This window comes from Pseudorasbora parva, chromosome 11 (assembly GCF_024679245.1).
Source record: "Pseudorasbora parva isolate DD20220531a chromosome 11, ASM2467924v1, whole genome shotgun sequence".
Classification (NCBI taxonomy): Eukaryota; Metazoa; Chordata; class Actinopteri; order Cypriniformes; family Gobionidae; genus Pseudorasbora; species Pseudorasbora parva.
In genome coordinates, this window is record NC_090182.1 from 8,347,386 (window position 1) to 8,371,282 (window position 23,897).

Here is a 23,897-nt window from a genome sequence, read left to right on the forward strand (position 1 = left end):
TATTCAGAGCCATTCACTCGAGCTCACCTGATCAAAAGAACCGTCATTATTCAGTCTCTCTCTCTGCGCATGCGTGAGTGTCTGTGTCCCACTGGTGTCCAGACTAATGATGCTCTCACTGCAAGGTCTGACGTATTTCAGATCACTCTTTCTGGAGTCAGTGGTTCTGCAAACCTCATAATTGTACACGTGCTGTAAAGTTCCTGTGCCGCCTACGTCTGCGTAAAGAGGCGGATAATACGGAATAACTGGAAGATTCGCTCCAGATTTATAAAACATCCGCTCGCGTCTCCATCTGTAGCATTTGACTGACAGTATGGCGATGATCGACACGATAAAGAGAAACGAAACCACAGCCAAGGCCAAGACCAGATAGAAAGTCAAGTTGTCGTTGTATTCCTTGTCGTGCGTAAAGTCAGTGAACTCCGAGAGCACTTCAGGGAAGCTGTCCGCCACCGCCACGTTAACATTGACTGTAGCTGATCGAGAGGGCTGCCCGTTGTCCTCCACTACAACAGTGAGTCTTTGTTTGACAGCATCTTTATCTGTGACTTGACGAACAGTTCTTATTTCTCCATTCTGTAAGCCCACTTCAAACAGCGCCCTGTCTGTGGCTTTCTGCAGTTTATATGAGAGCCAGGCATTCTGACCAGAGTCCACATCAACAGCCACCACTTTAGTCACCAGATAACCCACATCTGCCGAACGAGGCACTATTTCAGCCACCACAGAAGCGCCTGACTGGACCGGATACAGAACCTGAGGCGCGTTGTCATTCTGGTCCTGAATGATTATTTTCACGCTCGCGTTGCTGCTGAGAGGAGGAGAGCCTCCGTCCTGCGCTTTTACGCGAATGTTAAATTCTTTCGTTTGCTCATAATCAAAAGAACGAACAGCAAGGATCTCTCCGCTCTCTGCATTCACTGAAATGTAGGTGGAGGCAGAGACGCCATTCACAAGAATATCCTCTAGAAAATATGAAACGCGCGCGTTATTGCCGGAGTCTTTGTCATGCGCTTTAACAGATAAAACAGAGACTCCGGGGGAATTATTTTCCATCACATAAGCGGTGTATGACTGACGCTGAAACACAGGGGCGTTGTCATTGACATCAGAGATTTTCAGTGTCAGTGTTTTATTAGTAGAGAAAGATGGAGAGCCCTCATCAGTAGCAGTTATTGTAATATTATACTCTGATATCATCTCCCGATCCAAAAGCTCATCAGTTACTAAACTGTAGAAATTTGGTGTTGATGACTTTATTTTAAACGGTAAATTGTGAGGAATGAAGCACTTAACTATTCCGTTCTTACCCGAATCTAAATCTTTAACATTCAGCATTGCTATTACAGTCTCTGATGCTGAATTCTCCGGCACTGGGTTTGAAAATGAAATTACACTTATTATAGGAGCATTGTCATTTATATCAGTAATTTCAATATGCACTTTGCAGGTATCTCGTAATCCTCCTTTGTCTGTTGCTTCCACGGATAATTCATATTTCTTTGATTTCTCGAAATCTAATAGACCATTAACTGTAATTTCCCCTGTACTTGAAACAATTTGGAAAAGGTTAGATAAACGTTCACTGCTCTTGGAGAAAGAATACGTAACCTCTCCATTAGATCCCATGTCTCCATCAGTTGCACTAACCTGTAACACAGTGGATCCTTTAGGAAAATTCTCTGGAATTGAAGCTCTATAGACTGACTGGCTAAAAACAGGCGCATTGTCATTTGCATCTAAAACAATTACATTTATCTTGATAGTGCCCGTTTTTTGAGGGTTTCCGCCATCGAATGCAGTTAAGATCAATTTATGTTCCTCTGCCGTTTCTCTATCTAATGTTTTTTGCAAAATGATCTCTACATACTTTGTTTCGTCGAGATGAGCAGGTATTTTAACTGTGAAATGATCGGATGGAGTTAATTTATATGTCTGAAGAGAATTTAGACCTACATCAGGATCATTAGCGCTATCGATTGAATATCGAGCACCAGATAAAGCAAGTTCACTCATTTGAAAGGTAATCTCTTTGTTCATGAAAGAAGGAGCATGATCATTGATATCTAATATTTCCACATCAATTCTATGCAGCTCCATGGGGTTTTCGAGAATGATCTGAAAATGTAAGGAGCAGGGAGACACTTGCGCGCACAGCTCCTCTCTATCTATCTTCTCTTTCACTACCAGCGTCCCTTTATCCACATTCAGACCGATGTACTCACGACTGTCCTCCGTAAAGATCCGCGCTCGTCCAGATTTCAGCCTCTTAACATCCAAACCGAGATCCTGAACGATATTTCCCACCAGCGAGCCCTTTGTCATCTCCTCTGGAATAGAATAACGGACCTGCCCGCGCGCGACGGCTATGACAAAGACGCAGAGCACGAGAGGCTGCATTAGCCATGAAGAAATCCGCGTCGAAGATGAGTCAAAACAACAAAGAACCGACATCATCCACATCTTCTATTCCATCAGAGGAAAAGACAAAGAAGAAACGATCGAGAATTGGTGAAATATATCAAACTTCACCCGAAAACACTGGGCAGTGAATGTGTCGATGTTCAGTGTTAAAAAGAGACCGTCTGAATGAGAGAGATATTCTGCAGAATGTGATGTCAGAAAGTGAAGGAGGATCTAAAACGAGTGTTTAAATCCCGAACATACTGACCAACAGCGGCACTTAGTGCATCAGAGAAATATTACACAGAAAAATACTGTTGAAGACAAATACAAAAACTATATGAACTGCGATCTTGTATATATTCTGCATCAAACTGCTGAAAAATAAATAAAACCTCGGCAATAAAAAAAACTCTCATAGTTGAATAAGTGTACACTGGACAAATACATATTTTTAAAAGACATTTGCTATTAAATATTGAAAAGTTAAGATGAAAAAGTGTGAAACATTTAGTCACCGAAATTATAGGTGCAGAACATTTCTACAACAGCTGGCAGAGTTTAACTATTTATCGGACAAATATAAATAAAAAATAGAGTGCAAATTAATACAAATGAGGAAGTCAGAAAAATAAACATAATATTTAAATAGAAAACAGAAAATCATATTTAGAGCCATTCACTCGAGCTCACCTGATCAAAAGAACGGTCATTATTCAGTCTCTCTCTCTGCGCATGCGTGAGTGTCTGTGTCCCACTGGTGTCCAGACTAATGATGCTCTCACTGCAAGGTCTGACGTATTTCAGATCACTCTTTCTGGAGTCAGTGGTTCTGCAAACCTCATAATTGTACACGTGCTGTAAAGTTCCTGTGCCGCCTACGTCTGCGTAAAGAGGCGGATAATACGGAATAACTGGAAGATTCGCTCCAGATTTATAAAACATCCGCTCGCGTCTCCATCTGTAGCATTTGACTGACAGTATGGCGATGATCGACACGATAAAGAGAAACGAAACCACAGCCAAGGCCAAGACCAGATAGAAAGTCAGGTTGTCGTTGTATTCCTTGTCGTGCGTAAAGTCAGTGAACTCCGAGAGCACTTCAGGGAAGCTGTCCGCCACCGCCACGTTAACATTGACTGTAGCTGATCGAGAGGGCTGCCCGTTGTCCTCCACTACAACAGTGAGTCTTTGTTTGACAGCATCTTTATCTGTCACTTGACGAACAGTTCTTATTTCTCCATTCTGTAAGCCCACTTCAAACAGCGCCCTGTCTGTGGCTTTCTGCAGTTTATATGAGAGCCAGGCATTCTGACCAGAGTCCACATCAACAGCCACCACTTTAGTCACCAGATAACCCACATCTGCCGAACGAGGCACTATTTCAGCCACCACAGAAGCGCCTGACTGGACCGGATACAGAACCTGAGGCGCGTTGTCATTCTGGTCCTGAATGATTATTTTCACGCTCGCGTTGCTGCTGAGAGGAGGAGAGCCTCCGTCCTGCGCTTTTACGCGAATGTTAAATTCTTTCGTTTGCTCATAATCAAAAGAACGGACAGCAAGGATCTCTCCGCTCTCTGCATTCACTGAAATATAGGTGGAGGCAGAGACGCCATTCACAAGAATATCCTCTAGAAAATATGAAACGCGCGCGTTATTGCCGGAGTCTTTGTCATGCGCTTTAACAGATAAAACAGAGACTCCTGGGGAATTATTTTCCATCACATAAGCGGTGTATGACTGACGCTGAAACACAGGGGCGTTGTCATTGACATCAGAGATTTTCAGTGTCAGTGTTTTATTAGTAGAGAAAGATGGAGAGCCCTCATCAATAGCAGTTATTGTGATATTATACTCTGATATTTCTTCACGGTCTAAAGGCTGATCAGTTATTAAACTATAGAAATTTGAGGATGATTGTCTGATTCGAAATGGTAAAGTAGGATTAATTAAGCATCTCACCTGTCCATTTTTCCCCGAATCCAAATCTTTGACATTCAGCATCGCTATCACAGTCTCGGGAGCTGAGTTTTCTGATAAAGGGTTTGAGAACGATATTACATTAATTACAGGGGCATTATCATTAACATCTGTAATTTCCACCATCACTTTAGCAGTATCTGTTAAACCCCCATTGTCTGTTGCCACCACATTCAGTTCGTATTTCTTGGATTTTTCAAAGTCTAGAGGGGCAACAACAATAACATCACCATTAGCTGGGTCAATACTGAAAATATTCAAGGTGTTGACTTGAGAAAATGAATAGGACACATGCTTATTTGTTCCTTGATCTGCGTCAGTTGCACTAACCTTTAAGACTAATGAACCCTTTTGCGCATTTTCAGCGACAAGTGCTGTATATACAGATTGATTAAAAACAGGCGCGTTGTCATTTGCATCCAAGACATTGATATTTATTTTTACTGTACCGGTTTTTTGGGGGGTTCCGCCATCAAACGCCGTCAAAATCAGATTATGCTCCTCCTGTTTTTCTCTATCTAATGGTGTCTGCAAGATCATTTCCACATATTTAGTACCATCAGTGTGAGACAATGTTTTCAGCACAAAATGGTCATTTGTGTTTAATTTATATGTCTGAAGAGAATTTAGACCTACATCAGGATCATTAGCGCTATCGATTGAATATCGAGCTCCAGATAAAGCAGATTCACTTATTTGAAATGTAATCTCTTTGTTCATGAAAGAAGGCGCATGATCGTTGATATCTAATATTTCTACATCAATTCTATGCAGCTCCATGGGGTTTTCTAGAATGATCTGAAAATGTAAGGAGCAGGGAGACACTTGCGCGCACAGCTCCTCTCTATCTATCCTCTCTTTCACTACCAGCGTCCCTTTATCCACATTCAGACCGATGTACTCACGACTGTCCTCCGTAAAGATCCGCGCTCGACCAGATTTCAGCCTCTTAACATCCAAACCGAGATCCTGAACGATATTTCCCACCAGCGAGCCCTTTGTCATCTCCTCTGGAATAGAATAACGGACCTGCCCGCGCGCGACGGCCATGACAAAGACGCAGAGCACGAGAGGCTGCATTAGCCATGAAGAAATCCGCGTCGAAGATGCGTCAAAACAACAAAGAACCGACATCATCCGCATCTTCTATTCCATCAGAAGAAAAGACAAAGAAGAAACGATTCAGAAAGTTTGAAATATATCAAAGTTCACCCGAAAACACTGGGCAGTGAATGTCTCGATGTTCAGTGTTAAAAAAAGACCGTCTGAATGAGAGAGATATTCTGCAGAATGTGATGTCAGAAAGTGGAGGAGGATCTAAAAACGAGTGTTTAAATCCCGAACATACTGACCAACAGCGGCACTTAGTGCATCAGAGAAATATTACACAGAAAAATACTGTTGAAGACAAATACAAAAACTATATCAACTGCGATCTTGTTGTATATATTCTGCGTTACACAGCTGAAATATAAATAAAAAATATTTGAAACGAACACCTAAAATATGATGAAATTAAAATGGTCAAAAGCAAAATAGAAAATCTAAAATAGCCTTTAAATAATGCAGGAACACTTCATTACGACTCACCCATGCGCGAAATAAAAACCTCTCATACTTGAATGAGTGTAATATGGACAAATATATTTTTAAAAGACATATATTATTAAATATTGAAAAGTAAAGACAAAAGTGTGAAAAATGTAGTCACCGATATGTCAAGTGAAGTAAATTTCAACTACAGCTGCCAGAGTTTAACTAATAATTGGAAGAAAAAATAAAAATAAAAATACAGTGCACATTCATAAAAATGAGGAAGTTAGAAAAATAAAAATAACATTTAAATAGAAAACAGAAAATAATATTCAGAGCCATTCACTCGAGCTCACCTGATCAAAAGAACCGTCATTATTCAGTCTCTCTCTCTGCGCATGCGTGAGTGTCTGTGTCCCACTGGTGTCCAGACTAATGATGCTCTCACTGCAAGGTCTGACATATTTCAGATCACTCTTTCTGGAGTCAGTGGTTCTGCAAACCTCATAATTGTACACGTGCTGTAAAGTTCCTGTGCCGCCTACGTCTGCGTAAAGAGGCGGATAATACGGAATAACTGGAAGATTCGCTCCAGATTTATAAAACATCCGCTCGCGTCTCCATCTGTAGCATTTGACTGACAGTATGGCGATGATCGACACGATAAAGAGAAACGAAACCACAGCCAAGGCCAAGACCAGATAGAAAGTCAGGTTGTCGTTGTATTCCTTGTCGTGCGTAAAGTCAGTGAACTCCGAGAGCACTTCAGGGAAGCTGTCCGCCACCGCCACGTTAACATTGACTGTAGCTGATCGAGAGGGCTGCCCGTTGTCCTCCACTACAACAGTGAGTCTTTGTTTGACAGCATCTTTATCTGTCACTTGACGAACAGTTCTTATTTCTCCATTCTGTAAGCCCACTTCAAACAGCGCCCTGTCTGTGGCTTTCTGCAGTTTATATGAGAGCCAGGCATTCTGACCAGAGTCCACATCAACAGCCACCACTTTAGTCACCAGATAACCCACATCTGCCGAACGAGGCACTATTTCAGCCACCACAGAAGCGCCTGACTGGACCGGATACAGAACCTGAGGCGCGTTGTCATTCTGATCCTGAATGATTATTTTCACGCTCGCGTTGCTGCTGAGAGGAGGAGAGCCTCCGTCCTGCGCTTTTACGCGGAACTGGAAATCTTTGATCTGCTCGTAATCGAAAGATCGCACTGCATGTATAACTCCACTATCAGCACTAACGGACACTAACGAGGACACGGGCACTCCGTTAACCGACGAGTCCTCCAGTATGTAAGACACACGGGCATTCTGGTTAAAATCTGCGTCTCTGGCTCTGACTGTGAATATGGAAAGACCCGGTGTGTTGTTTTCTTGAACAGAGGCCTCATATGAGCTCTTCTCAAAGACGGGCGCGTTATCATTCACATCTGATATCTGTAAGGAGAGAGTGACGCTGCTGGAGAGAGAGGGCACGCCCTCATCAGAGCACGTCACACTGATGTTATACTCAGACTCTCGCTCTCGGTCTAAATCATTATCAGACACAACACTATAAAATCCATTGGAAGTTGATTTGATTGTAAACGGAATGTTTTCATTTACACTGCACTGAACCTGTCCGTTACTGTCAGAATCTGGATCATTAACACTGATGATGGCAATAACAGTACTCTGTGCCGAGTCCTCCGGTATCGCATTAGATTTGGACATTACCGTGATGACTGGCGCGTTATCATTTACATCAATCACATCGACAATTATTTTACTAGAATCAGAAAGTCCACCCCTATCTACTGCTTCTATATCAATTTGGTAATGCTTAAATGTTTCAAAGTCAATTTTTCCGACCAAGGTCACCAATCCATTTTCATCTATATGAAAAATATCAGATACGCCGTCACTGTTTGCAATTAAATAACTGACTTCTCCATTTGTCCCTTTATCTGAATCAGAAGCGCTAACAGTGATGAGTGGCGTGCCGCTCTGTGAATTTTCTGTAATAATCGCCCTATAAACAGGCTTAGTAAAAACTGGAGCATTGTCGTTAACATCAAGCACTGTAATATGAATCTGAACCGTCCCTGATTTAGGTGGTTCTCCTCCATCTACTGCGGTTAATATGAGAGACATATTTTCTTGTTTTTCTCGGTCTAAAGGCTTTTGAAGAATCATTTCAACCTTTTTACTCCCATCACTCTGACCATGAGTTTTTAAAATAAAATGATCAGTAGGTTGCAGAAAATAACTCTGTAGGTCATTAGCGCCAATGTCTGCATCTATTGCTTTCTCCAGCATGAATTTTGATCCTACCACTGCTGATTCGCTTATCTCAAAACGTCTCTCATCTCTTTTAAAAATGGGAGAATTGTCATTTATATCTGTAATTTCAACAGTTACCCTAAACAGTTCCATAGGATTATCCAGTATAATCTGTAAATGCAGCGCGCAAGGCGTTGTCTGTCCGCACAGCGCCTCTCGGTCTATTCTCTCTTTGATAAGGAGGACTCCTCTTTCTTTATTCAGCTCGATGTATTCAGCGCTGTCTCCTGTATAAATGCGCGCTTTACCCGATTTCAGCCTCTTTAAATCTAAACCCAAATCCTGCGCTATGTTCCCGACTAAAGAGCCTTTCGCCATTTCTTCAGGAATGGAGTAACTGACCTGCCCGAGAGCTGAACTGAGAGAGAGAAACCAAATAAACAGCAGTACTTGCCGCGCCATTGTTCTGTCCGACATTTTGCTCAAGACCAAATAAACGAAGTCACGGTGCATCCAAATCAGAGTCTGAAAGTGTTCAGGTCGAGAGTAGAATAAGTCCAATACTAGTGAAGAATTTCTGAGACAACGTCTAAATATAAATCCATAGCTGACTGTTCATATCCGCGACGGTGTCCTCCGTGTTATGCCCGTTTGCGTTGTGCACACGCCTCAGTCTCTTTCTTCTTATATACGTGCATTTAGAGAGGGAGGTTGTGCTGGAATAATGCGCTCTCAGACGTATCCCCCTTACAAACAGCGGCACTCTGAGACCATTATGAGTTACTGCAAAATGCATCTAAATTATATAAAAAAGCATACACTCAACATATACAGTATATACAGTAAGAATAAAATATATGAACACAAAATTCAAACCTGAAGTTTGCCTGTGTAAAATAACGAAAATAATAATAAATAACGAAAATATTAATTAGCCAAAATATTGCATTGTAGCGAAAAATATCCAGTAATCCCAAAGTATATAAGTTTGAGAAGGTGATTAAAGAGCCCTGTATTTAATCAAACGGGCAAAATTACCTAGTATTAAACACAAACTAAACGAATTCAGCAATACAGTACACATTATATATTACCAGATGTCAACATATAATTTATAATAGTCTTTGATATCTCACCGCACACCTGCTTTGAGACGAGATTGACTGTAGACAAATGACATCGATTCAGCACCTTGGATAGCGAAACGAAAGCGCCATCCAGAACTCTGATAGCTCATCCTCTATCCACTGGAAACCGTTGAATAATAATAATAATAATAATAATAATAATAATAATAATAATAATAATAATAATAATAATAATAATAATAATAATAATAATAATAAAACATATGTTAATGTATTCATAAATATGGGTATCAGTTTTCAGAAAAAAGAAAAGTAATAACAGCGTTTACTGTTAGGGATATTCTCTGAATTCTCTAAAAGCAAGACAAAAATTTAACAAGCACTCTACAAAAAAAGGTAAACCTCACCTTATCAGAATCATCAAAGTTCAGTCTCTCCCTCTGCGCATGCGTGAGTGTCTGTGTCCCACTGGTGTCCAGACTAATGATGCTCTCACTGCAAGGTCTGACATATTTCAGATCACTCTTTCTGGAGTCAGTGGTTCTGCAAACCTCATAATTGTACACGTGCTGTAAAGTTCCTGTGCCGCCTACGTCTGCGTAAAGGGGCGGATAATACGGAATAACTGGAAGATTCGCTCCAGATTTATAAAACATCCGCTCGCGTCTCCATCTGTAGCATTTGACTGACAGTATGGCGATGATCGACACGATAAAGAGAAACGAAACCACAGCCAAGGCCAAGACCAGATAGAAAGTCAGGTTGTCGTTGTATTCCTTGTCGTGCGTAAAGTCAGTGAACTCCGAGAGCACTTCAGGGAAGCTGTCCGCCACCGCCACGTTAACATTGACTGTAGCTGATCGAGAGGGCTGCCCGTTGTCCTCCACTACAACAGTGAGTCTTTGTTTGACAGCATCTTTATCTGTCACTTGACGAACAGTTCTTATTTCTCCATTCTGTAAGCCCACTTCAAAAAGCGCCCTGTCTGTGGCTTTCTGCAGTTTATATGAGAGCCAGGCATTCTGACCAGAGTCCACATCAACAGCCACCACTTTAGTCACCAGATAACCCACATCTGCCGAACGAGGCACTATTTCAGCCACCACAGAAGCGCCTGACTGGACCGGATACAGAACCTGAGGCGCGTTGTCATTCTGGTCCTGAATGATTATTTTCACGCTCGCGTTGCTGCTGAGAGGAGGAGAGCCTCCGTCCTGCGCTTTTACGCGGAACTGGAAATCTTTGATCTGCTCGTAATCGAAAGATCGCACTGCATGTATGACTCCACTATCAGCACTAACGGACACTAACGAGGACACGGGCACTCCGTTAACCGACGAGTCCTCCAGTATGTAAGACACACGGGCATTCTGGTTAAAATCTGCGTCTCTGGCTCTGACTGTGAATATGGAAAGACCCGGTGTGTTGTTTTCTTGAACAGAGGCCTCATATGAGCTCTTCTCAAAGACGGGCGCGTTATCATTCACATCTGATATCTGTAAGGAGAGAGTGACGCTGCTGGAGAGAGAGGGCACGCCCTCATCAGAGCACGTCACACTGATGTTATACTCAGACTCTCGCTCTCGGTCTAAATCCCCTTCGGTAACGAGGCTGTAAAAACCATCTGATGAAGAATGGATGATAAAAGGAATGTTTTCGTTTAACTCACATTTTACGATACCATTTTCATTTGTATCAGCGTCTTGAATGTTCATCATCGCTAGAACTGTCCCTGGAGGGGCATTTTCAGAAATGTCATTTGATTTGGACATTATACTGATAACTGGCTTGTTGTCGTTCGTATCTGTGACGTCAATAATAACTTTACAAGAATCAGTGTGTCCTCCTTGATCACTGGCTTGAATCGCTATCTGGTAGTGTTTGTTTTTTTCGTAGTCAACATTGCCAGTTAACCTGAGAACGCCGTCAAACTGGCCAATGTCAAATAGACTCGCGGACGCAGCCGAGGATAAAGAATATGTGACAACGCCATTAGAACCCTGGTCTGCGTCGGACGCGCTGACTGTGGTCAACATGGTGCCCTTTGCTGAATTCTCGGCTATACTGGCTTTGTATACTGACTGACTGCAGACGGGCGCATTATCATTCGCATCTAAAACTGTGATGTGTATCAGCATTGTGCCTGACATTTGCACCTCGCCACCATCGACTGCTGTTAACAATAAAGAAATACGGTCTTGATTTTCACGATCTAGTGGCTTCTGTAATACCATTTCGACCGTTTTACTACCATCTGGTAAACTTTGAGTTTTTATAATAAAATTGTCACTTGGTTTCAGTGTGTATCTTTGAAGACCATTCACACCCACATCATTGTCAACTGCAGTCTCCAAATCAAATTTAGCTCCAGCGAGAGCCATTTCACTTATTTCAAATTTCATCTCATTATGGCTAAAAACAGGGGCATTATCATTAATATCTTGTATCTCAACTGTTACTCTGTATAGCTGCATCGGGTTTTCCAGAATAATCTGAAAATGCAGCGCGCAAGGCGTTGTCTGTCCGCACAGCGCCTCTCGGTCTATTCTCTCTTTGATAAGGAGGACTCCTCTTTCTTTATTCAGCTCGATGTATTCAGCGCTGTCTCCTGTATAAATGCGCGCTTTACCCGATTTCAGTCTCTTTAAATCTAAACCCAAATCCTGCGCTATGTTCCCGACTAAAGAGCCTTTCGCCATTTCTTCAGGAATGGAGTAACTGACCTGCCCGAGAGCTGAACTGAGAGAGAGAAACCAAATAAACAGCAGTACTTGCCGCGCCATTGTTCTGTCCGACATTTTGCAGAAGATCACGGGATGAAGAAGAAAGCAGAAAACAACTAAATCAGTCCAAACAACTGGAGGAAGTCATGTATATGTCCAAAGTGAAAAGAAGAAGAAAAGTACATCAGTCCAAGAGAAGGATATTAAATACAGGATCTCCGCGTTGTGCCTTCTCTCTCCTCTTCAGACTGCGCTCTCAGCTTCTCTCTCTCTCTAATAATATGGAGATGATGGGGGTGGAACTGCAGCAGATCTGCTCTCTAAACTGACATATTGACCAACAGCGGCACTATGAGTCCAGTCTGATGTACTACAGAAACCACCAAACTGATGCAGTTTTTTTCCCACAGTAGGGGAAAGACCTGCTTTAAAACTATTCTCTTTCAATAAAAACAAATCATAATAAAATTAAAATAAAATGGCCGTTTCTGACGTTAGTCAAAATAAATGTATCTAGCAATGAGAAATCATTGCATGATTTCAAAGGGGAAACTGTAAAAGCAACCAAAAACTGAACAGAGCAAGACATTGCATCAGCATAGATGCGCATGATTGAAATATACAATTAAACAACATGGCATATATGAATATGAACATTATCTTTTTTGATTTTCAATATGAGAGAATGGAAGGATTTAACAATTCTGCAAGATATGATCTAGTACGGAGGTAAGGAGGAAAAGTTAGAACAGGCAGCAGAACGCACGACTACATTTCAGCACCACGGCCAGTAACACTGACTGAAGTTGTCGTTTAGAGGATGTCTTCACAAGCTCAAATCAATGATTCATAAACATGTCTAGTTAAAAGAAAAAATGGCAAAACAATTGTGGTTCTCCAAATTGTAAAACGTGTTCAAAGCTGATATCACCGATTAACATTCTAACAGAGCACGATGCTTTTGGTTATCTTAAAGAGGCACAACACTCTAAAAAAACGGTGCTATATAGTATTAAAAGTGTTTTTTTGGCTTGTAATCATAGGGGGACCACTATAAGTGTTGTATAGCACCAAATCTTGGTGATTTAGTGGTTTTTCAGCGGTTCTTTGCAGTTCTTTGGGATGACTGAAGTGCTATATATCACCGTTATCATATACAGAACCTGTAATGGTTCTTCAGCAGTTCTTCAGCGGTTCTTTGCCAGTTCTTTGGGATGACTGAAGTGCTATATATCACCGTTATCATATACAGAACCTGTAATGGTTCTTCGGCGGTTCTTCAGCAGTTCTTCAGCGGTTCTTTGGGGTGGTAAAGGTGCTATAGCACCACTTCCGTATACAGAACCTTTCAAGCCCCTTTAAAGGTTCTTTACACACCAAAGAACAAATTTTGGTGCCGTTTAGCACCATTATTGAGGAAGAAATAAAATGCTATATGGCACCTCTTATGGGTTCTACATAGCACCATTTGACAAAGGTGCTATAGAGCACCTTTAAAGATATGGTGCTATTCGGCACCAAAAGTGGTTCCCCTGTGATTACAAGCCAAGAACCACTTTTAGTGCCAAATAGCACCAATTGTTTTTAGAGTGAATAATAAGATTTTTCAGATCATTTAACCACCGATAAAAATGTGTTTTTATAATCCCTTAATACGAAATTACTCTGAATACTTGATGCATTCATTTGTAAAGTGATTTTAAAAGGTTATTGAAACATAATTGCTTTCGATATTTAGAAATAAAGGAGGCTAAATTATACATTCCTGATCTCAGTCAATTTAAAATGGAAACAATAAATAGCATGGAAATACTTCACTACTGTCATTATTCTACGGCACAGATGGAACCATGAAAACAACAGCCTAAACGTGAGAGCGGCAACCTGCTTGCGTGTAAAATTGATATATATTTTCTGTATGTATGAGCTGAATTTATTATTATTTTTTAATAAACAAATAATGTGCCCCTTTATCTGTTCTAAACAGGCATACACACTGTGCACATTGGTTATATCGGATTCGTTCGATGTCAAAAACGGAAAGAACAGTTGTTAATTTCTACACACATTAACTACAAACAAAGACTCTCACCTGATCACCACATTCCTCAAAGTTCAGTCTCTCTCTCTGCGCATGCGTGAGTGTCTGAGTCCCACTGGTGTCCAGACTAATGATGCTCTCACTGCAAGGTCTGACGTATTTCAGATCACTCTTTCTGGAGTCAGTGGTTCTGCAAACCTCATAATTGTACACGTGCTGTAAAGTTCCTGTGCCGCCTACGTCTGCGTAAAGAGGCGGATAATACGGAATAACTGGAAGATTCGCTCCAGATTTATAAAACATCCGCTCGCGTCTCCATCTGTAGCATTTGACTGACAGTATGGCGATGATCGACACGATAAAGAGAAACGAAACCACAGCCAAGGCCAAGACCAGATAGAAAGTCAGGTTGTCGTTGTATTCCTTGTCGTGCGTAAAGTCAGTGAACTCCGAGAGCACTTCAGGGAAGCTGTCCGCCACCGCCACGTTAACATTGACTGTAGCTGATCGAGAGGGCTGCCCGTTGTCCTCCACTACAACAGTGAGTCTTTGTTTGACAGCATCTTTATCTGTCACTTGACGAACAGTTCTTATTTCTCCATTCTGTAAGCCCACTTCAAACAGCGCCCTGTCTGTGGCTTTCTGCAGTTTATATGAGAGCCAGGCATTCTGACCAGAGTCCACATCAACAGCCACCACTTTAGTCACCAGATAACCCACATCTGCCGAACGAGGCACTATTTCAGCCACCACAGAAGCGCCTGACTGGACCGGATACAGAACCTGAGGCGCGTTGTCATTCTGGTCCTGAATGATTATTTTCACGCTCGCGTTGCTGCTGAGAGGAGGAGAGCCTCCGTCCTGCGCTTTTACGCGGAACTGGAAATCTTTGATCTGCTCGTAATCGAAAGATCGCACTGCATGTATGACTCCACTATCAGCACTAACGGACACTAACGAGGACACGGGCACTCCGTTAACCGACGAGTCCTCCAGTATGTAAGACACACGGGCATTCTGGTTAAAATCTGCGTCTCTGGCTCTGACTGTGAATATGGAAAGACCCGGTGTGTTGTTTTCTTGAACAGAAGCCTCATATGAGCTCTTCTCAAAGACGGGCGCGTTATCATTCACATCTGATATCTGTAAGGAGAGAGTGACGCTGCTGGAGAGAGAGGGCACGCCCTCATCAGAGCACGTCACACTGATGTTATACTCAGACTCTCGCTCTCGGTCTAAATCACTGTCTGTGACTAGACTGAAGAAATTAGTATTTGTTGACTTCAGGGTAAAGGGAATATTCTCATTGATTGAACAATACATTTTTCCGTTTTCACCAGAGTCTGGGTCTTGCACGTTTATCATTGTCACAACTGTTCCAGGATTAGAGTTTTCTGATAAACTGGTTAATTTAGACATTATATTGATGAGTGGTTTATTGTCATTTATATCAATCACATCTACATCGATTTTACAAGAATCAGTCAGACCCCCGTCATCGCTCGCCTGTGCATGAATTTGATAATGCCGAGCTTTTTCATAATCTATATTCCCGGTTACTCTCACCTCACCGTTTGTTTCGTTAATTTCAAACAATTCCGGGACATTGTCGAGGGTATTTGTAATAGCATATTTTACTTTGCCGTTTGAGCCTTCGTCCAAATCTGAAGCGCTCACCATCGTTACAACTGTGCCTTTGAGGGCATTCTCAGTGATACTTCCTTTATATATTTTATGCGTAAAAACAGGCGCGTTGTCGTTGGCATCTAAAACCGTAATATGTATCTGCGCAGTACCAGATAATTGTGGATCACCCCCATCTATCGCTGTCAGAACCAGAGACAAATGCTCCTGCTTTTCACGATCGAGGGCTTTCTGAAGAACCATTTCTACAAGCTTACTACCATCTGCCTGAGTTTGCAATTTCAATGAAAAATTATCAGTGGGCTTTAATGAATATGTCTGCAGGCCGTTTATCCCGACATCTAAATCCATGGCTCTCTCTAAAACAAATACTGCCCCAGTTACAGCTGACTCACTGATTCTGAATCTCATCTCAGCCCGTTTAAAAAAGGGCGAATGGTCATTTATATCTGTAACTTCGACAGTAACGGAGTAATACTCCATCGGGTTTTCCAGTATAATCTGTAAATGCAGCGCGCAAGGCGTTGTCTGTCCGCACAGCGCCTCTCGGTCTATTCTCTCTTTGATAAGGAGGACTCCTTTTTCTTTATTCAGCTCGATGTATTCAGCGCTGTCTCCTGTATAAATGCGCGCTTTACCCGATTTCAGTCTCTTTAAATCTAAACCCAAATCCTGCGCTATGTTCCCGACTAAAGAGCCTTTCGCCATTTCTTCAGGAATGGAGTAACTGACCTGCCCGAGAGCTGAACTGAGAGAGAGAAACCAAATAAACAGCAGTACTTGCCGCGCCATTGTTCTGTCCGACATTTTGCAGAAGATCACGGGATGGAGAATAAAGCAGAAAACAACTAAATCAGTCCAAACAACTGGAGGAAGTCATGTATATGTCCAAAGTGAAAAGAAGAAGAAAAGTATATCAGTTCAAGAGAAGGATATTAAATACAGGATCTCCGCGTTGTGCCTTCTCTCTCCTCTTCAGACTGCGCTCTCAGCTTCTCTCTCTCTCTAATAATATGGAGATGATGGGGGTGGAACTGCAGCAGATCTGCTCTCTAAACTGACATTTTGACCAACAGCGGCACTATGAGTCCAGTCTGATGAACTACAGAACATTTAAAATTAATAAACCTTTATCCTCAATGACAGACATATCTGAGAAAAGCAGTTTACTAAACGTTTTGGAAGCAAAAATAATAATAATTCTAAAACCAATACAAATCTCTCTCTCGATATATACAATTCTGGCATGAGTTTGAGTAAATAAAGACTGAAGAGTAAAAAATGCATTTCGTGTTTGATTAAGGTTTGCTGAGGCCATATGAGTATGAACCCTATCATACAAACGGACACATATACCTTACATACAATTATACTCATAAGAAATATCTAACCAGGAAATAAATAGTGAATAGATGACTTTTGAACAGGAGGACAGGCCAATAAGCTGTTAAAACTGAATAAAGATGATTTGCTGTAAAGAGATGCAGCTGAATATATGAGGTAAATGACGCGTCGCCGCGATTCAGGACCATGGTCAGAGGCAGAAAATCCAAAAGCTGAATAGAGTTTCTCACTTCTTGACAAAAACAAGTGAAAATCATTCAAGAAAAACTGTAATGAACGAACTGTGAATGGCACAGGTTCACATTATTGTTAACTGACACAATTAAAAAGAAACAAACGGATGAAAATAAAACAGCAGATAGTTCGTGCCATTTTCTGCTAAACTATTTAAAACATTTTTTTAAATATAAAGAACATTTATTTCAGAAAACCAGTCAGCGACCGAGTCAACAATTCAAGCAAAATTGTTATTTTAAAGTATCATATTAATTAGTTATAACATATTTCTCACCTGATCACCACAATCCTCAAAGTTCAGTCTCTCTCTCTGCGCATGCGTGAGTGTCTGTGTCCCACTGGTGTCCAGACTAATGATGCTCTCACTGCAAGGTCTGACGTATTTCAGATCACTCTTTCTGGAGTCAGTGGTTCTGCAAACCTCATAATTGTACACGTGCTGTAAAGTTCCTGTGCCGCCTACGTCTGCGTAAAGAGGCGGATAATACGGAATAACTGGAAGATTCGCTCCAGATTTATAAAACATCCGCTCGCGTCTCCATCTGTAGCACTTGACTGACAGTATGGCGATGATCGACACGATAAAGAGAAACGAAACCACAGCCAAGGCCAAGACCAGATAGAAAGTAAGGTTGTCGTTGTATTCCTTGTCGTGCGTAAAGTCAGTGAACTCCGAGAGCACTTCAGGGAAGCTGTCCGCCACCGCCACGTTAACATTGACTGTAGCTGATCGAGAGGGCTGCCCGTTGTCCTCCACTACAACAGTGAGTCTTTGTTTGACAGCATCTTTATCTGTCACTTGACGAACAGTTCTTATTTCTCCATTCTGTAAGCCCACTTCAAACAGCGCCCTGTCTGTGGCTTTCTGCAGTTTATATGAGAGCCAGGCATTCTGACCAGAGTCCACATCAACAGCCACCACTTTAGTCACCAGATAACCCACATCTGCCGAACGAGGCACTATTTCAGCCACCACAGAAGCGCCTGACTGGACCGGATACAGAACCTGAGGCGCGTTGTCATTCTGGTCCTGAATGATTATTTTCACGCTCGCGTTGCTGCTGAGAGGAGGAGAGCCTCCGTCCTGCGCTTTTACGCGGAACTGGAAATCTTTGATCTGCTCGTAATCGAAAGATCGCACTGCATGTATGACTCCACTATCAGCACTAACGGACACTAACGAGGACACGGGCACTCCGTTAACCGACGAGTCCTCCAGTATGTAAGACACACGGGCATTCTGGTTAAAATCTGCGTCTCTGGCTCTGACTGTGAATATGGAAAGACCCGGTGTGTTGTTTTCTTGAACAGAGGCCTCGTATGAGCTCTTCTCAAAGACGGGCGCGTTATCATTCACATCTGATATCTGTAAGGAGAGAGTGACGCTGCTGGAGAGAGAGGGCACGCCCTCATCAGAGCACGTCACACTGATGTTATACTCAGACTCTCGCTCTCGGTCTAAATCACTGTCTGTCACTAGACTGAAGAAATTATTCCCTGTTGGTTTAAGCATAAAAGGAATGTCTTTATCTATAGTGCACGTAATTTTTCCGTTGTCACCGGTGTCGAGGTCTTGGACGGTCAGTATTGCAACAACAGTTCCATGTTTAGAATCTTCAGATACACTATTTGTTCTCGACATTATGTTTATTGCAGGTGTGTTATCATTAACGTCAGTGACGTCGATAATTAATTTACATGAATCCGAATGTCCGCCTTGGTCTTTTGCTTGGACATCGATCCGATAAAGTCTGTTTTTTTCATAATCCACATTACCAACTAATATTACAACTCCCGTGGTTTCGTCTACCTTAAACAAATCATATGCACCATTAGAGGAAATGGAAAATGTAATAATTCCGTTAGAGCCCAGATCTGCATCAGAAGCACTGACTGTGGTTAAAACAGTGCCCGTTGGTGCATTCTCGGCTATACTCGCTCTATATGCTGCCTGACTGCAAACGGGTTCATTATCATTGGCGTCCAAAACTGTTATTTGTATTTGCATTGTTCCTGTCAACTGAGGATCTCCCCCATCTTTTGCTGTCAGTAAAAGTGTAATATGGTCTTGCTTCTCTCTATCTAGAGGCTTCTGTAATATCATTTCAACAGCCTTTTCACCATCAGGTTGATTGTGCAGTTTTAAGGTAAAGAAATCGTTTGTACTAAGAGAGTAATCTTGAAGATTATTAAGGCCAACATCTAGATCATTCGCTCTCTCTAAAACAAACCGAGTTCCCGTTTTTGCCATTTCATTTATGTCAAACTTCATTTCGTTGTTTTTAAAGACTGGTGAATTGTCATTTATATCTGTAATCTCTACTGTGATCGAATAAAATTCCAGGGGATTTTCTAAAATAATCTGTAAATGCAGCGCGCAAGGCGTTGTCTGTCCGCACAGCGCCTCTCGGTCTATTCTCTCTTTGATAAGGAGGACTCCTCTTTCTTTATTCAGCTCGATGTATTCAGCGCTGTCTCCTGTATAAATGCGCGCTTTACCCGATTTCAGTCTCTTTAAATCTAAACCCAAATCCTGCGCTATGTTCCCGACTAAAGAGCCTTTCGCCATTTCTTCAGGAATGGAGTAACTGACCTGCCCGAGAGCTGAACTGAGAGAGAGAAACCAAATAAACAGCAGTACTTGCCGCGCCATTGTTCTGTCCGACATTTTGCAGAAGATCGCGGGATGAAGAATAAAGCAGAAAACAACTAAATCAGTCCATCAACTGGAGGAAGTCATGTATATGTCCAAAGTGAAAAGAAGAAGAAAAGTACATCAGTCCAAGAGAAGGATATTAAATACAGGATCTCCGCGTTGTGCCTTCTCTCTCCTCTTCAGACTGCGCTCTCAGCTTCTCTCTCTCTCTAATAATATGGAGATGATGGGGGTGGAACTGCAGCAGATCTGCTCTCTAAACTGACATATTGACCAACAGCGGCACTATGAGTCCAGTCTGATGAACTACAGAACATTTAAAATGAATAAACCTTTATCTGTGGGTCAGACATGTCTGAGAAATAAATTTAGTAAAATTTATGAAGTTAAAAAACAAAACAAAAAACAATGAGCACTATAATACATATATCTGCAAAATAAAATTATTTTTAATCTGTGTAAATAATTAAGAAATACACTGAGTGAACAAGAATTTATTCATTTGTTTCAATATGCTGATCAGAGACCCAGGGATAAATATCAAAGTACAACTATTCGCATAACGGATATCTAGATACGACTAAAATGGTGGAGTCTAACTTTAAAAATGAAGATAGACAATAACCAGATGAAAATCTCAAAAAGATGGTCTACTGTAAAAAGATGTAACAGAATACATGACGTGACCGCGCCTCACAGTATTTCAGGACCATGGCCAGAGAAACTGACTAGAGTTTTCCACTTCATGACAAACACGAGCAAAAGCAGTGGCAGGTATAGTGTGAAATATAAACTGAAAATAAAACTAAAAATTAGGTGGTAAAGGACAGATAAAGTATATAAAGAATCCAAAGATAAATAAATAAAGCAAGACAGCAATTCATCGGTTTTTTTATATGAACACAAAATGTGATGACATGAATTCATGTCGAATTACACAAAATCTCTAACAATAGGGAAGGATGATTTGAGCAATATAACTGCAGAAAAAACAGTTGATCAAAATATACTATTAGATAAAACATTTTAAAAATGCCAATTTCTTACAATATCAGAAACGCGACTGAGTCAACAGTTCAAGTAAAAATGTTCAAACTTGAGAAACGTTTTAAAATATCACACAAATTAGTTATAAAATAATTCTCACCTGATCACCACAATCCTCAAAGTTCAGTCTCTCTCTCTGCGCATGCGTGAGTGTGTGTGTCCCACTGGTGTCCAGACTAATGATGCTCTCACTGCAAGGTCTGACGTATTTCAGATCACTCTTTCTGGAGTCAGTGGTTCTGCAAACCTCATAATTGTACACGTGCTGTAAAGTTCCTGTGCCGCCTACGTCTGCGTAAAGAGGCGGATAATACGGAATAACTGGAAGATTCGCTCCAGATTTATAAAACATCCGCTCGCGTCTCCATCTGTAGCATTTGACTGACAGTATGGCGATGATCGACACGATAAAGAGAAACGAAACCACAGCCAAGGCCAAGACCAGATAGAAAGTCAGGTTGTCGTTGTATTCCTTGTCGTGCGTAAAGTCAGTGAACTCCGAGAGCACTTCAGGGAAGCTGTCCGCCACCGCCACGTTAACATTGACTGTAGCTGATCGAGAGGGCTGCCCGTTGTCCTCCACTACAACAGTGAGTCTTTGTTTGACAGCATCTTTATCTGTGACTTGACGAACAGTTCTTATTTCTCCATTCTGTAAGCCCACTTCAAACAGCGCCCTGTCTGTGGCTTTCTGCAGTTTATATGAGAGCCAGGCATTCTGACCAGAGTCCACATCAACAGCCACCACTTTAGTCACCAGATAACCCACATCTGCCGAACGAGGCACTATTTCAGCCACCACAGAAGCGCCTGACTGGACCGGATACAGAACCTGAGGCGCGTTGTCATTCTGGTCCTGAATTATTATTTTCACGCTCGCGTTGCTGCTGAGAGGAGGAGAGCCTCCGTCCTGCGCTTTTACGCGGAACTGGAAATCTTTGATCTGCTCGTAATCGAAAGATCGCACTGCATGTATGACTCCACTATCAGCACTAACGGACACTAACGAGGACACGGGCACTCCGTTAACCGACGAGTCCTCCAGTATGTAAGACACATGGGCATTCTGGTTAAAATCTGCGTCTCTGGCTCTGACTGTGAATATGGAAAGACCCGGTGTGTTGTTTTCTTGAACAGAGGCCTCGTATGAGCTCTTCTCAAAGACGGGCGCGTTATCATTCACATCTGATATCTGTAAGGAGAGAGTGACGCTGCTGGAGAGAGAGGGCACGCCCTCATCAGAGCACGTCACACTGATGTTATACTCAGACTCTCGCTCTCGGTCTAAATCACTGTCTGTCACTAGACTGAAGAAATTAGTATTAGTGGATTTCAGAGAAAATGGGATATTTTCACTAATAGAACACTGAACTTTCCCATTTTCTCCTGAATCAGGATCCTGAATATTTATCATTGTAACCACAGTGTCAGAAGGAGAATTTTCAGCTATCACGTTTGTTTTGGACATAATATTGATCACTGGCTTATTATCATTTATATCAATGACATCAACTATGATCTCACAAGAATCAGTCAGACCTCCGTGATCACTCGCTTGTACACGGATCTCAAAGCGCCGAGCTTTCTCATAATCAACTTGACCAATCAGTCTTACTTTACCATCAGACTCGTTTATTTCAAATATATCCCTAACTTTATCTAGAGTGTTTGTTATTGTATAGATTATTTCACCATTTATTCCTTGGTCTTGATCCGACGCACTAACTGTCGCTACAATTGTTCCTTTTGGTGAATTTTCACTTACGGTGGCTTTATAAACAGATTGTGTGAAAACAGGAGAGTTATCGTTTGCATCTAAAACAATAATATTTATTTGTATATTACCAGACATTTGTGGATCTCCCCCGTCAATGGCTGTTAAGGTTAAAGACATGCGCTCCTGCTTCTCGCGATCTAGAGGCTTTTGTAAAATCATTTCTATATTTTGTCCAGCCCCTGGCTGCCTCTTGAACTTAAGGACAAAATTATCTGTTGGTTTTAATGAGTAGGTCTGAAGATCATTAATTCCAACGTCAAAATCTCTGGCACGTTCTATCGTGAATTTTGCGCCAATGGACGCAGATTCACTAATTCTAAAATTAATCTCATCTTTTTCAAAAAACGGTGCATTGTCATTTATATCAAGCACTTCAACATTGACACTGTAAAACTCCATCGGGTTTTCCAGAATAATCTGAAAATGTAGCGCGCAAGGCGTTGTCTGTCCGCACAGCGCCTCTCGGTCTATTCTCTCTTTGATAAGGAGGACTCCTCTTTCTTTATTCAGCTCGATGTATTCAGCGCTGTCTCCTGTATAAATGCGCGCTTTACCCGATTTCAGTCTCTTTAAATCTAAACCCAAATCCTGCGCTATGTTCCCGACTAAAGAGCCTTTCGCCATTTCTTCGGGAATGGAGTAACTGACCTGCCCGAGAGCTGAACTGAGAGAGAGAAACCAAATAAACAGCAGTACTTGCCGCGCCATTGTTCTGTCCGACATTTTGCAGAAGATCAGAGGATGAAGAATAAAGCAGAAAACAACTAAATCAGTCCAAACAACTGGAGGAAGTCATGTATATGTCCAAAGTGAAAAGAAGAAGAAAAGTATATCAGTTCAAGAGAAGGATATTAAATACAGGATCTCCGCGTTGTGCCTTCTCTCTCCTCTTCAGACTGCGCTCTCAGCTTCTCTCTCTCTCTCTCTAATAATATGGAGATGATGGGGGTGGAACTGCAGCAGATCTGCTCTCTAAACTGACATATTGACCAACAGCGGCACTATGAGTCCAGTCTGATGAACTACAGAACATTTAAAATTAATAAACCTTTATCCTCAATGACAGACATATCGGAGATAAGCAGTTTACTAAACGTTTTGGAAGCAACAAATAATAATAAATCTAAAACCAATACAAATCTCTC

The 23,897-nt window shown here is 41.6% G+C and overlaps 4 protein-coding genes across 23 annotated transcripts in view; all 4 read right to left on the reverse strand.

Annotated features, from left to right (window-relative positions):
• The window catches only part of LOC137092613 (protocadherin gamma-A11-like), a 199,688-nt gene that overhangs the window by 50,603 nt on the left and 125,188 nt on the right, over positions 1-23,897 (reverse strand). Inside the window, exon 1 of one of the 20 annotated variants that reach the window (XM_067456931.1) lies at positions 17,547-19,946. The exons of 17 other annotated variants lie outside the window; for them this stretch is intronic. In XM_067456931.1, the coding sequence (XP_067313032.1) occupies positions 17,547-19,940 (2,394 nt within the window). In that variant the 5' untranslated portion in view covers positions 19,941-19,946. Of the gene's footprint in view, positions 1-9,690; positions 12,053-14,098; positions 16,673-17,546; positions 19,947-23,897 lie in introns of those variants that run through there. 2 more of the 20 variants (XM_067456928.1, XM_067456938.1) reach the window with 2 other exon arrangements.
• On the reverse strand, positions 4-2,457 carry LOC137092859 (protocadherin gamma-A11-like). The gene has a single exon (XM_067457372.1). It carries the CDS (start codon positions 2,455-2,457, stop codon positions 4-6), a length of 2,454 nt encoding a protein of 817 aa, XP_067313473.1.
• LOC137092860 (uncharacterized) lies at positions 3,076-9,114 on the reverse strand. The gene is made up of 3 exons (XM_067457373.1): positions 6,269-9,114; positions 5,742-5,752; positions 3,076-5,535 (listed from the first exon to the last, which is right to left on the reverse strand). The coding sequence occupies exons 1-3, from the start codon at positions 8,706-8,708 to the stop codon at positions 3,076-3,078; spliced, it is 4,911 nt and encodes a 1,636-aa protein (XP_067313474.1). The 5' UTR covers positions 8,709-9,114.
• LOC137092862 (protocadherin beta-16-like) lies at positions 21,058-23,640 on the reverse strand. The gene has a single exon (XM_067457374.1). It carries the CDS (start codon positions 23,473-23,475, stop codon positions 21,058-21,060), a length of 2,418 nt encoding a protein of 805 aa, XP_067313475.1. The 5' UTR covers positions 23,476-23,640.

Coding starts and splice junctions, on each gene's coding strand:
- LOC137092859 (XM_067457372.1), bottom strand. CDS start 2,457: ATGTCGGTTCTTTGTTGTTTTGACTCATCTTCGACGCGGATTTCTTCA.
- LOC137092862 (XM_067457374.1), bottom strand. CDS start 23,475: ATGTCGGACAGAACAATGGCGCGGCAAGTACTGCTGTTTATTTGGTTT.
- LOC137092860 (XM_067457373.1), bottom strand. CDS start 8,708: ATGCACCGTGACTTCGTTTATTTGGTCTTGAGCAAAATGTCGGACAGA.